This window comes from Hypomesus nipponensis, chromosome 9 (assembly GCF_054491055.1).
Source record: "Hypomesus nipponensis isolate SF chromosome 9, ASM5449105v1, whole genome shotgun sequence".
Lineage (NCBI taxonomy): Eukaryota > Metazoa > Chordata > Actinopteri > Osmeriformes > Osmeridae > Hypomesus > Hypomesus nipponensis.
Window position 1 is genome coordinate 18,453,949 of NC_140369.1, and position 13,526 is coordinate 18,467,474.

General features: G+C 41.6%; 1 protein-coding gene across 3 annotated transcripts; it reads right to left on the reverse strand.

Moving 5' to 3' along the window:
- Nucleotides 1-2,899: 2,899 nt before the first annotated feature.
- Nucleotides 2,900-8,448, reverse strand: LOC146273372 (uncharacterized). 3 transcript variants are annotated; one of them, XM_084705386.1, is made up of 8 exons: nucleotides 7,724-8,448; nucleotides 7,173-7,344; nucleotides 5,460-5,685; nucleotides 5,024-5,285; nucleotides 4,832-4,923; nucleotides 4,401-4,540; nucleotides 3,587-3,691; nucleotides 2,900-3,401 (listed from the first exon to the last, which is right to left on the reverse strand). In XM_084705386.1, the coding sequence occupies exons 3-8, from the start codon at nucleotides 5,587-5,589 to the stop codon at nucleotides 3,303-3,305; spliced, it is 828 nt and encodes a 275-aa protein (XP_084561512.1). In that variant the 5' UTR covers nucleotides 5,590-5,685; nucleotides 7,173-7,344; nucleotides 7,724-8,448; the 3' UTR covers nucleotides 2,900-3,302. The 3 variants fall into 3 exon arrangements, with proteins under 3 accessions (XP_084561512.1, XP_084561513.1, XP_084561511.1); XM_084705387.1 differs by having other exon boundaries at nucleotides 5,024-5,136; nucleotides 5,233-5,285; nucleotides 7,173-8,448; XM_084705385.1 differs by having other exon boundaries at nucleotides 7,173-8,448.
- Nucleotides 8,449-13,526: the final 5,078 nt, after the last annotated feature.

Consider the following 13,526-nt stretch of genomic DNA (forward strand, 5'->3'; position numbering starts at 1 on the left):
TCTTGGAATTCGCTTTAGATAAAAGCGTCTGCTAAATGAATACATGTAAATGTAACCAACAAGAGCAACAAGTCTCTTAATAAAAGTCATTGTGATCCTGGAGGAAACATCAAGTCCAGCCAATCATTCCTCAGTACCGTTGTACTCCCGGAACAAGTGCGTCTTGAGCCTTTTTTGAAGGTGGGGAGATAGTCAGTGTCTCTGATGGAGGTGGGGAGTTGATTCCACCATTTGGGGGCCAGACAGGAGAAGAGCTTGTGTTGGGATCAGGCGCTCTTGAGCGGTGGGACCACCAGACGATTGTCAGAAGAAGACCGTCGGTGGCGGGTGGGGGTGTAAGGCTGGAGCATAAAAAACAGATTTTTACACCTCATTTTCAAAGACAAAGCTGTGCTGTGCTGGGCTGTGCTGTGCTGTGCAGCGGAAAAAAATCAAATGCAATAAGCTAAACAGCGCCCCCTGTCAATGGCATTTCCATTTTCAAGTCAGTATGCTTTTTTAGGGACAAAATTAAATCATGAAAATGCAGTCTGTTAGACCTCATCAACATTTCTCTATACAACGAACACCACAGGCAACCTACCCTCCAGAGCAACTTACAGTAAGTACAGGTACATCTCCCTGAGGCAAGTAGGGTGAAGTGCCTTGCCCAAGGACACAACGTCATTTGGAACGGCCGGGTACCGAACCAACAACCTTCTGATTAATAGCCCGACTCCCTAACCACTCAGCCATCTAAACCCTCCCGGGTTTGGACTCACCCTCCGGCTGAGTCCAGAGAGAGCCTTTCTGAATCCAGAGCGGCTAGCAGTTAGCAAGCTAGCTTTGAAAGCATAGAGCCTACCCTCAATTCAGAGGTGTCTCCAAAGCCACGCTTTCTCTATAAAACATTAACACACACACAAAGGAGAGTCTAAATACTTAATTACATTAACAACATATAAAAAAAAACGAATAAAAACATGTGATTACTTGTCCAAAAGGAAAAACAGCAGTCATGGCGTCAATTTTCGATCCTTTGATTCCTGAAATGCATATGTTGATTCTGTTTTTAGACTGCTTTTGATCCAGACTTTTTAAGTTTGTTGATGTTTCTAAGACGCTCTTCCTTTTAGTCTTTGCTTTTACTCGTGGCTCAGATCAAATCAAATGTATTGGTATTACCCTTTTTTATAAGCAATGTCACAGAGGGCTTCACATATGCCCATAGAACTGCCCCTCAACCAACCTAAACCCTCAAGGAAGACAAGGAAAAACTCCTAGAAAAGTTAATTTGAGAATAAATTGGAGAAACCTTGGGAAGAACAATTCAGTGAGGGATCCCCTCCTCCGAGACGGTTGGTGAAAGAGAGGTGCAGAACATAGGCTAAACATAGTCATACATCAAGAAAAATGTCAATGGGCGTTGAAACACCAAAATCCAATGTTTAACTCGGGTCAGAGTTGGCAAATGTCAGTTTAAGCAGTGGTACATTTAGTCATTTAGCAGACGCTCTTGTCTAGAGCGACTTACAGTAAGTACAGGGACATTCCCTTGAGGCAAGTAGGGGTTAAGTGCCTTTCCCAAGGACACAACGTCATTTGGCATGGCCGGGAATCAAACCAGCAACCCTCTGATTATTAGCCCAATTCCCTAATCGCACAGCCATCTGAGTCAGTGGTAGCCACTGGGCCGGGGGCATGTGATTGGCGCAGCATCACAGGACAGCCGGCTGACTGGCAACCAGGCAGATGTTGACAGCTCAACCCCCCACACCACAGGGGAGGTGTGGAGGGGGTTGTGGAGGGGCTAACATAAGGTTGCTGTGGTATGCCCTGCATTGTCACATCCCCTCTGCACAACAACAAGGAACCCTTGCTAATGACATCAGATGTTTGCACAAACAAGTTGCGTGGCGGTGTGCAAATATAGATAGACAGACATAAAGGACATCTTGCATTTACATTTATGCATTTAGCAGACGCCTTTAATCCAAAGCGACTTCCAAGAGAGAGCTTTACAAAAGAGCATAGGTCCCTGATCATAACAACGAGGTAGCCCCAAACATTGCAAGCAGCCAAAACATGAAGCATACATTGTGAAAAACCAAATAAGTGCCAAATAGAAGAACCATAAGGCCATGCAGTTAAACAAGTTACAATTAAACAACATAAAACCCAAAAGTGCAAGAGTGTACCTGTAGACGAACAATCAACAGTCAAATATTTCACAGTGAGTACCAAAGTTTTAATCTGTTATAACTAACCAACAAGAGCAATCAAGTATCAATAAGAGTCATTGTGAACCTGGAGGAAACTAACATCAGGTCCAGCATTTATTTGTGTGTTTGTGGTGGGAAGGTTTGGGTTAGCATTGATAATTGATGTACCAAAGCACTGTGCTTTGCATCCATTGTGACAATATTTGAAAATATATTTTTGGAATTAGGAATGAAAGTTCTGACCAAATTATATGGACACAGCAGAGCTCTGTGGCAGAAGTTCCCCCTTTACCTCATCTCCGTATTCATGTTTAACACAAACAGCCCATAATAACACTATGACCCAGGACTCATTGACCCTTGATGTCCTGGATCATTTGAGATTTCGTAAAGCCTACTGGACTGTCCCCATGGAACAATCTCAAGAATGAATTTAGATCTACCAGCCCAACCCCCTCTTCCCCATCTCACAAATGTCTAACAAAGTACAATTTTACATGAATATTTCACATTCATTTACTGTCTAAATTTTTATTTATTTATTATTTATCAAGAGTTTTTATTTAGGGGAAAGAAGCACTTACATTTTTTATCGAATAATGATAATGGATAGAGCCATGATTTGAGTATGAACTGTCAGGCCACCGATGTTTGTTTTTCAGCGAGAGTTAAGGGGTAATAAAATACATTTGTTGCAAATAATGAAATAGCAAATATTGAATTAAAAAAGACATTTTCTGCAGTCTTTTTATTTAATATTTGTCCAATTAACAGACACATATTACAAAACATCCACTGTGTCAGTTGATATACCCATACAGAGCACGTCTTTAAAATGTCACTTTGTTTACCCATTCACATTTGATACATACACATATTATTCCACCTAGATTCAAGTAACAGCTTGCTTTAATTTATTTAAAATGTTGAAGGGGGTTGAATGGCTCAAGTAATGGAAAATAATATGATAAAGATACAATAAAGTTGGATACTTTTGCAGAAAGCAACAAAATACTACAGTATTCAAGATAGTAGGTTGCCATGGCTCGAATTAAGAAAATAATTGTCCCCAGGGAAGGGGAGTTGTTTCCCCATTTTGCCTCATGCCAGTGGAAGCACAGTGCTGCTGGAGAAGTGGTTGAACTGGTCTGTTCCTGTGGCCAACACTGTTGCATGGAATTTCCTGGGGCGGTCAGAGTCCTGAGAGAGTGAGAAAATTACAAGATGAAGGTAACACCATACAAGTGGCTTCTGTTTGCTAAATTATTAAAACTGAATTGGTATTTAGTTCAACAGTCAACAGATAGATAAAGACAAAAGAGACCAAGTACCAAAGATAGTAAAAAAAAAAAAAAGTGCTGATACAATTCGTCAGTGTGTCTTACCTGAATGGGGAAGGCACAGGAGGGGACATAACGAATTACAAAACCACAACGCCTCCTTTGCGAGGTATTAGGATCACTGGCATGAACCAGCAGGCCATCATGGACCTGTCCAGACAAACATTATGACAATATCAAGAAAGGCAAAAGATTGGTTCAAGATCATAATAAATTATACTCAGCTACCAATCTAAGATATATCCGCATTCAGCATTATTGAAATGTACTCAAAAATCCTTATCGCTAGAATTGCATCGATAGTCATAGCGCTGTCTCCATACCTTCAAGAAAAGGCTAAAGACACACTTGTTCCGGGAGTACAACAGTACTTAAGAAAGATTTGCTGGATCAGATGTTAGTTTATTTCCTCCAGGAACACAATGACACTTATTGAGGGACTTGTTGCACTTGTTGGTTAGTTGTAACTGATTTAACTACTTGTACTCGCTGTGAATTATTTTGTTGCTGCTTGCTTTCGTCCAGGTACACTAGCACTTTTGAGGATCTTGTTGTTTAATTGTAATTTGTTTATCTACATGCTTTGCTGGTTCTACCCATTGGCACTTGCTTTTCACAATGTATGCTTCATGTTTTGGCTATCAGCAATGTTTCTCATTGTTTATGATCATTGACCTGTGCACCTTTTGTAAAGCTCTTTCTTGAAAGTCGCTTTGGATAAAAGCCTATGCTAAATAAATACATCTAAAATGTAAATGATTTCCAGACGTTTTGGTATTCAAATAGCTGCCATCACAGAAGTCATTGCATTAATCATCATCATTTAAAACTTGGTAAACTGGTGTAGGGTGTTACTCACCGACATCTGCCCTGCATACAGGGGGCAGAGTACGGCCTTTTCTGTCTGCACTAGCTCCTCAGGAATCTCTTGGTTGACAGACAGCATGTTCCCAGCACGGCTGGCAAGGCGGTGGGGCAGGAGGCCGGAGAAATGGGTTCCTGCAAAACACACACGCAGACACACACAGACATACAGAGCATACTCAGACACAGTATGGAAACTCAGACACATTTTCTCTCTGTTAGTCTTCCGGGTGTACAGTCCTTTCATAACAGTTTAAACAAAATATTTTCGAGAAGTCAGTTTATGTTTTTAGTTGTCCAAGACTGCATTTGGAAACAGCATGCTGTACTGTAGTGTGAGATGCAGTAATACTATCAACAAACATTTACTTCCTTTGAACCCTCAGTGTAGGGTACATCTTAATATAGAATGTGTGATTTCAATACCTGGGATAACCTGCAAGGCACCGTTGTCTTGTAGTGAGTCATCCAAGGCCAACCAAACAGATAGGACTGGACCACCAGCTATGCCCCAATACCTTTAAAACAAATCTAATATTGTCAATATGTTTCTAATATTTTTCACTATTCAAGCATTTTAATAAAAACTGTGTAGTCATTATGGTAGCATTAACAAACCTCATATCCTGATGCCAGGCAACATAGGGCAGCCCAAGCTTCTCTTCCTTTGCCTCGACTCTCACTTCCTGCTCCTCTCCCACATCGCTTTCTGCCTGGTTACCTACAGGGTACTTGCAGATGAAGCGAGAGTCAAGGAGCAGGACATCAGGGCCCAGGCAAGCCATTACAATTTGGAGAAGACGTGGGTGTTTAGCCAGACTCATCACCCAATCATACTGCTGGTGGACATTGTGGAGACTGTACTGGGTGTAGTCCTCTCCTGAACACACACACACACACATCAAAAACAAACACACATGGCAATGTGATATCAAGGTTTTTCAAATCTCCCCATATCTTGTTCCTCCCCCTCTTCTCCTCCTCCTTTATCCTTGTTTCCCTTCAATCCACATTCTGAATCCATTTACTCCTTCTCTTGCCTCCTGGCACTCACCAAACTCCCTCTCTAGTTCTGCGAAGGCCAGTCTGGCCTGCCTCAGCTCTGTCTCATCTAGGATTGGGATGCCAGAGAGGTAGCCCTGCATCCTGTAGGTCTCCTTCAGCTCTGTCATGAAGGTGGACATCTCTGCTGGTTCTAGGGATGGTGATTGTGATGGAGGTCCTAATCTCTCTCTCTGTTGACTCTGTCAACTCCACTGGATGGGGACAGCTTTTATAACCTGCAGAGAGAGAGAGAGAGAGAGAGAGAGAGAGGAGGGAGTGTGTGAGAGATTTTTTTTTAACTCTCCTTAAAACTCTGTCCAGACTCCTGTTCTTGTTACAGGAGTAGTCAGATATAGTTGTTTATGTAGAAAGAAAAGAAGAAGAAAAAAGAAAGACTGCCGCAAAAGGGTCTCCAGTCATGACCAGGAGACGTTCTGTATCACAAGGAATTCATGTACATCTGTATTTTACAAACACACAAACATGCACACACACTATGTCTCACCTGGAAATATATAAAGATGATGAGTTCTAAAGTCTCTTTTTAAAGTTAAGATTTACTGTAGGGCATAGTAGAGAGAAGGCAGAGAGAGAAAGAGAGAAGCGTGTAAAAAAGAGTAAAAGAGTGAGAGAGAAAACAGAGAGTGAATGCAGCAAAGACAACTATTTGCTCTCTTCCATACGTTCGAAGCCAGGCACTCTGTTTTCTTATCTTTTCTCTGTACTATTTCGGTTTTCTTTCCTCTGTACTATTTCTGTTTTTTTCTTTCCTTGCTTGTCTATCACCAAGGCCTCCAACGTGTGAATGATACACGTCCACTTGTCTAACTGCCCTCTTAAACTGTGGTTATAGGTAGAGGCTGAGTCATAGGATTTTCCAGCACGTAATGAAAGGTGAAATAAGTGATCTCTTTGTGATTGATTTTCCATCGTCCTTCCTTATACTTTGCAATTTTGTCTCCATGTGTCACACGGCTGTGACAGAATTGGGGAAGTGTTAGCATTAATACTCTCCATACTGCCCTCTGATTGTTCCTTCACATGTATCTACTTGACACAATATTTTCATAAGTTCTTGTCAGAACAAATCAGGGAGGGTGGAAAGGCAGTAAAGAAGAAAGGAAAGAAGCGAAGGCATTGATTGTGTAAAGACATTAAAGTTATTAGATGATAAAGGTTTTTTTCAATCAAGTTAATCTTTATGGGCTTTAAGACATCTTGTGAACCCTTGGGTAAGGGGTTGAATGTTGTCATCTCAATCTCTCATTCACTCTTTCTTTGTCTGTCACAATAAAGTTTTGGCTTTATTTTATATGTCCAGTAAGACATTAATGTATATTAAATAATGTAAGCATTTGAATAGCATATTAATCTTTAAAGATGGATATGGCTTTTATTTCCCTTTGACCTCTTACTTTTTTTTTCTTTTTTTGTTGCAATTAACTGTGGAAAAGTTCAAGACATTCAACTTTTAAAATACCATTAGAATTCATTATTATTAAATACGAGGTACAGAAACAGAGATGAAGATTATGTTAAACCTCACTTGACAATCAATTTGTTGGAGTGAATATTTTTACATATCGCATAGGATTCTGACAAAATCCCAAATGAAAAACAAAGAACAACCACCTCTCCTAAACTAACTCCCGACTAGTCAGTGTATGACAGTGTTTGGGACACAGTGGGTGATGGTGTTCACGATGTGGAGGAAAACGCTCACCTTTCTGCTTCCTCCTATGGTCTTTATTGCCCCCTGTTTGTAAGTGATAGTTATTGCAGCGATGGATCAAGACAGGGTCGCAAGGCATGGGGACAGAGTAGGACCAGAAGTATTTTTCAGCAGCAGTACTTTCTTCTCAGAGCATCCTAATGGAAGTCTTCCATGTAAACAGCTGAGGGTGAGAGATAGAGATTACCGATTGCGATGCCCCATTCTTCCATTCTTAGTAGTGAGCAGACAAAAGAACAAGGGAGGTGTGTAAATATAAAGATCGGTACCCCAATATATCATGTATCTCTTTGTAGAGCGCTTTGTGCTAGTTTTGTGACTAAATATATCAATTGATTGAATCACTTACTCTGACTGATGAATTTATCGTGCAATGTAGAATGTCAAACAGGGCCCTCTGGCCATTTAACTCCTCTAAATGGGGAACTATAGAACTATTTGGCCAATCCCGTTTGGTCAAAGCCATGTACTCCCATAGAGACTCATTCTGAACTGCAACTTTGTGTTGGCCTCGCTTCATCCTCGCCAAATCAGGTATCAACCTGTCTCTATATTCAGCACATTCATTCAGGATCGGTGCGGCCTCCTTGGTGTCGCCGACCACACCATCCAGCTCCTGGGTTGCTGGTCAGGTAGAGCAGATGTTGTTCTTTTATTAGTCAAGGTTGTGGTCACTTGATAATGGTGACAAAAGTGCTAGACGATAATACAATTTGCTATGGGTGTTTAAGAACCAATAGAAATGTGCATGAATGGCCAATCTTCAACGTCTATCTGGCCGGCTAGCAGACCTGTGCTTGCAGTAGCACATTCTGTCATCTCGCCCTTCTTCTTCCGCAGTCTTTAGTTCTGCATTAGCGTGGTTGTTGCATTCTGTCTGATAATCAGCCTCATATATCTGGGGATGTCAGGTTCACAGGATGCACAAGATGTTAGCTGTAACCTTGTCCTGAACTGAAAAGACCAGTTAGAAACTGAAATATAAATAAGTGAAATTAGCCCACTCTTCACTTGAAGGTACTATTTTAAATAGAGAAATTGTGGTTGTCACCATCTTCCATTACTGTTGCTTGTTTGTGTCTTAGTCAGGGGCGTTGTTTGACATAAGCCCCCCATTATTGTGCAACACAGTCAGGGCAGGACTTACTCAGTGGCTTGTTCACGTGCGGTCAATCTCACGTTGGTTGTGATTTATAATGGAAAGGTGCGCAGGACATGAATATTCCAACTACTAAGATACCACATTTTCATCATGTCATCGAGGGGTCTTGTGCTATAAAAATGTGTATCGGACTCGGTAGGAAAGATTTCAGTATGAAAACATTGTATCTGATGGGGCATTTTGGGGGGACTTTTAAACTTTTAAACTCATAAACTCCTCAAGTATGTGAATATGCCGGTAAACTGGCAGATAGTACATTTAAGTAGACAAGCATTTCCTCAATTTGTAGTGCACTTTGAAGGATCGCCATAATAAACGCCTTTTTTGTTGGTTGTTAATGTGAACAGAGGAAAGTAGCTTGGATCTCCATGAAAGGATCTCACTCAACTGGCAGGCTTTTGTTTTGTTCTCTAGTATCTGTTGGCAGAGGGTGAAATCTGATGCAAAAGCTTTCTGTCTTAGTTTGTGCAAAGAAACAATGCTGACAAGGGATGTAGTCAGGAACTCACCACAAGGAAATGTTTCTTATCAGAATTCACATTTAGGACTGTGATTATTATTGGCATGTCCACGGAAGGACTTAGGGTGGTGGGGGCCGCTAGGCTTGAGTAATTTTCAGGCTCTTCCTTCAATACATGACTAAATAGAACAAAATGATTCAGCAAAGAAGAGGAACATCATATGATCGCAGAGGTAGGAGGTGAAAGGATCAGGAAACTAACATTTGAAAAAGCTTATTATAGATGCATGTATTTTCTTATTGGAGCTTCCTGATTCCTGACGAGTGCTCTGACCCTTTCTGTGACACCACACCAATCACATTTTGTGATTTCAGTCACATAACATCCATGCTAAACCTAGAGTCAAAGTTCTGTGGACTAGACATTGTCATAGCAGAGAAGAAAACGCTCTGGAGTTTTGGTGTCCCACATTACCAAATGTCCCAGATTACCCGAATTCACAACCCTACCAATTGTAGGTTTTTAATTTCAAGGAAATTATCTAAAGAGTTGTGTCAGTAACCATTTCGAGATATTGCTCATAGAATTTTGGATAATTGTTTTCTGGTGACTTTTGTAAAAAAAAAAAAAAAAGATCTAATTTAGGCCAATTGATTTTTTCTTACATGCCCAAGGGCGTAATTATATGGGGGGGACAGGGGGACACGTCCCCCCCAATATTTAAAGGAGACATGAAATGCTGTTTTTGGAGGTTTTTATATAGGCCTTAGTGGTCACTTAATACTGTATCTGAAGTCTCTTTCCCGAAATTCAGCCATGGTGCAGAATTATAGCCACTACGAGTTGTCCCACAATGAGCTTTCCTCAGAATGCGCTGTTTTGGTGTCTGTAGCTTTAAATGCTAATGAGGAGCATGCGCAATTACAACAACAGCAGAACGTCTATCCAAATAACAATGAATGGTACAACACTCGCATTACAGTGTGTATTCACACACATATTTTCCGGACTTTAAATCACTAATTAATCGTTAACTGGGCTGCTAGCTGCTAGCTGCAGAGCTGATGTTACAGCCACATTTGAAGGGTAACTAGCAAGGTAAACATATACAGTAAAGCAACACAATTATGTAGCCTAGCGTTAGTTGACTTACTTGTCTGAGGTTTGTAGCTGGACCCAAGAGAGTTGGTACTGATCCAGTCTTCAATTGCAGACGGCCAGGAAAGCCAGCTTTGTATTGTACCGAGTCGTGGAAACAGTTGTCGCTGAAATGTTTGGGGCAGACATGAAGTTGTGTCGGCGCATTTACAGCGAAAATTAAATTGAGATAGTGGTTGTGCAGAGGCTCAGATGAAGGAACTAAAAAAAGATTTGTGCTTGTATTTGTACATCCAAGCACTGAGCAACTTTTATGCATCGTTTGTTTACGCACCATGATGTCTCTCCAAGAAAAACCGATATTGCACTCGCCCTTGCACGGCGGTAGCTCAGTTTCTCATGGGCGGGCCAGATGATCTGGGCGGGCAAAGCAGAGAGAGGGGAGGTAACCTTCCCCCTATCTACGTCACTAGGGGGAGATTTTCAAACAGAGCAATTAAGCCTTCATTTTGTCAAAGGCGGAGAAGAACACGCAGGGCTTGGTTTACACTTATCGAAAATTCTAGCCACTGGGGGACCAAAGGCAGGCTAGGGAAACTCATATTAATGTTAAATAACCTCATAAAATGAAGTTTTCATGTCATGTCTCCTTTAAAGAAGGCTGCCAGCCTAACTTCTCCACGCCCACAAAAAAATTGGTCGGGAAGTTGGGTCTGGAGGGTCTCATATTGGGACCAACTAATTAACACCAGGATCTGGGCGGACCAATGAAATTGCCAGGGCGGGCTTTATTCGATGATGGACAGATGATCAACAGTAACGTAATCAACAACGTCACGAAAGAGCCCTTGGGTTGAATTCGTTTTCAACAAACAACATACGTTGCTCTGATTGGTTGTAGGTCTATCCAATTGAGCGAAGAGGCATTTGTTTTACTAGGTCGGTTGAAACACGTAGTCACAGCCCAACGGAGAGTTTTCAGACTCATATTCTGACTAGAATTATGAGCATGACAACGTCAGGCTAGAATTAGTGTGAATTTCGATTGCAATACCTACTATACAGCTTGTATGGGACTTACAATGCAGTCGGCAGCAAAACTGTGGAATTATGGGACTGTTACCACAGAATTGGGGAGAATGTCTGTCGGTTTAGAAACCATTTCTCAGCGAAACCCCGACACGTGCATTATTCCGTTGCAGAAATAAACTGTCTATCATCCTTAACTGCGTGTGACGAGTGGTTGAGTTGGAGGACGGAGGACAGGGGTCACATAGGCAACCCTGGTCCTCGAGGGCCCGCCCTCATTCAAATGAATGGTCATTGCTCGGCTTCCACAGAGCTTGATAACGACCCATTCATTTGAATCAGGTGTGCTGGAGCAGAGAAACATCTAAAACATGCAGGACTGCGGCCCTCGAGGACCAGTGTTGCCTACCCCTGGGCTAGTCAAATAGGAGGGGTCAAGCTTTGACCGTCAAGGCCAGAGCAATTTCTGATAGCATATTTGGCAAAAGCGGTATTAATTATGTAGGCTACTCAAAGCTCGTAGTGTATTAACTAAGTTAAGTAAATAATGGAAACCGAACATACTGCTGCTTGTTGCCCAATTGTACCCGTATTGTGTAAACAAAACAACAGCAAACTAGTAGCGTTAATGTTGTCACCGCAACTTTCAACTTTCTTGAAAATATGTTGTATACAATGGGGACATCTACTGGGAAAAAGTTGAAATGACAGATGCATTCTAAAACGTCAACAGGATGACACTTCTGTAATAGAGAGAGTAGGCCTATACCAGAAAATGTCTAATATAGAATGTCTAATATTAAAGCAATAGTACGAGTGCGAGTGGGGTTGTTGAGGGATATACCACGGGTGGTGTTCGGCCGTAGCCACGAGGCCGGAGGCCGATTGGCGTAGGCAACAACAAAACCGAAAACCCCCTTACCTGTTATAAAATCAGCGAAAAAAACACGCATTCGCGGTGATTATTGCTTTTTTTTAAACTGCTACTACAAATATTTGATATGGTTTCATAAATAAAAACAATTAGAAACAAAATAGTTTAATAATAAACCGTCGTTATTTCGCCACTACAAAGTATAGTTCCTACATAAATCGTTGCCACAGCCAGATGGACTCCTTTGCAGTGTTTTTTTTTGTTGTTGAAATATTTGTTGTGCAGTAATATGGAATGTTAAAGAATGTTATGAGGACAACCTGTAAGGTTATGCTGGATTTTACAACAGCATGTAACGCGATATAGCCAAATCACAATCAAAGATGGGGACAACCAGTTTTAGAATGTCAGATAATTCAACTCATGGAACGTCTCCCGTCCAATCCGAAACAGCTATTTAAGTCGAAAACCCCCAAATGTTTTATAAAGAACAACAACAACTTAAACAGGCTCTGAGTATAGGCTACCATCCAAACTGGCACACATTTCCCGTCATCGCTACACGCAAAATAAACCTAAACCAAATTGCTTTCCTGAAGATAAAGCCTAAAGACAAGATAAAGTTGTCATAAATTATGACAAATGAAAAAGAAAACCATTTAATATTTAGACATTGCACTGGAACATGACACGAGACATCAATAATGAGAAATGCCAAAGAAAACTTTTGGTCATGAATCCAACTATAATTCAAGACAAAAATAATAACTGGTGGTGTGTCTGGCAGATAGTGTAGCTAGCCTGGGGAGAATGCCCCCTCCCGGGTGGGTCACATGGAGATCAGAGACCTCCAGGGAGGCAAAGGCGGGGCCAGCTGCTAGTCAAGAGACCCAGGACGAAGGACTGGGAGAACTAGTAATCAACCTCCCCTTCCAAAGCATCTCCACCTCCACTGGTAACATCACACAGCCCTCACTGTTCTGATGAACCAACAAATACACAAACACACAAAAACTGCCAGATTAAAAGCACGCTGACAAGCTCAAACACAAAAGCAGTCACCCGATAGTTCTACTATCAGAGGAGAGAAGCGGCCACTCGATGTAAACACCTAAGGAAGCTGGCAAGATACAGACATTTGTGAACATTGATCCATTACATCCACTGGTGCGCTCTATGTGCCTTGTGCAAGGGAGAGGTCAGGCTGATAAATATACATGTTCATGTGTGTGAGAGAGACAGAGAGATAGATGGGAGTAACCCCCTGCTGCTTTCTATCTATCTCTCTGTCTCTCTCACACACACAGTAGGTTAGTAGGTGGGAGGCACACAAGTAACTTACAAACCTGCTGGAGGGGAGGGGGGGTGGGGGGTTAAGGTCCTGAACACTGCAGGGGGTATTCTCAGAGATGAGGAAATGAGGGTCATGTCGGTGGACCACACAGGTGGCCGCTGTCATAAGCTGGTAATCCTACACGACCAAGGTCTTGTACCCATTAAAATTAGAACATTAAAATCAATTGGGCACCACTTTCCGTTAATGTTAACTACCATGTTACTGCCTAGTATCCACATTTATAGTTACATAGGAACTGCTATGTGTAGTTAGTTACACTTCATTACAGTTTAGCGGCAGGCCTCAAGAAGGGAAACTTGGTATTGGGAAGGTTAGCTTTTCCTTGGGTGTGTGAATGTTAATGATCTCGGTAAAAACAACCATC

Excerpts from the sequence above, each read along its gene's own strand:
- LOC146273372 (XM_084705386.1), bottom strand. The coding sequence starts at position 5,589 with ATGTCCACCTTCATGACAGAGCTGAAGGAGACCTACAGGATGCAGGGC. Across the intron at positions 5,286-5,459 it reads AGAACTAGAGAGGGAGTTTG|GAGAGGACTACACCCAGTAC; the intron begins GTGAGTGCCAGG and ends GTGTGTGTTCAG. Across the intron at positions 4,541-4,831 it reads TGCCTTGCAGGTTATCCCAG|GAACCCATTTCTCCGGCCTC; the intron begins GTATTGAAATCA and ends TGTGTTTTGCAG.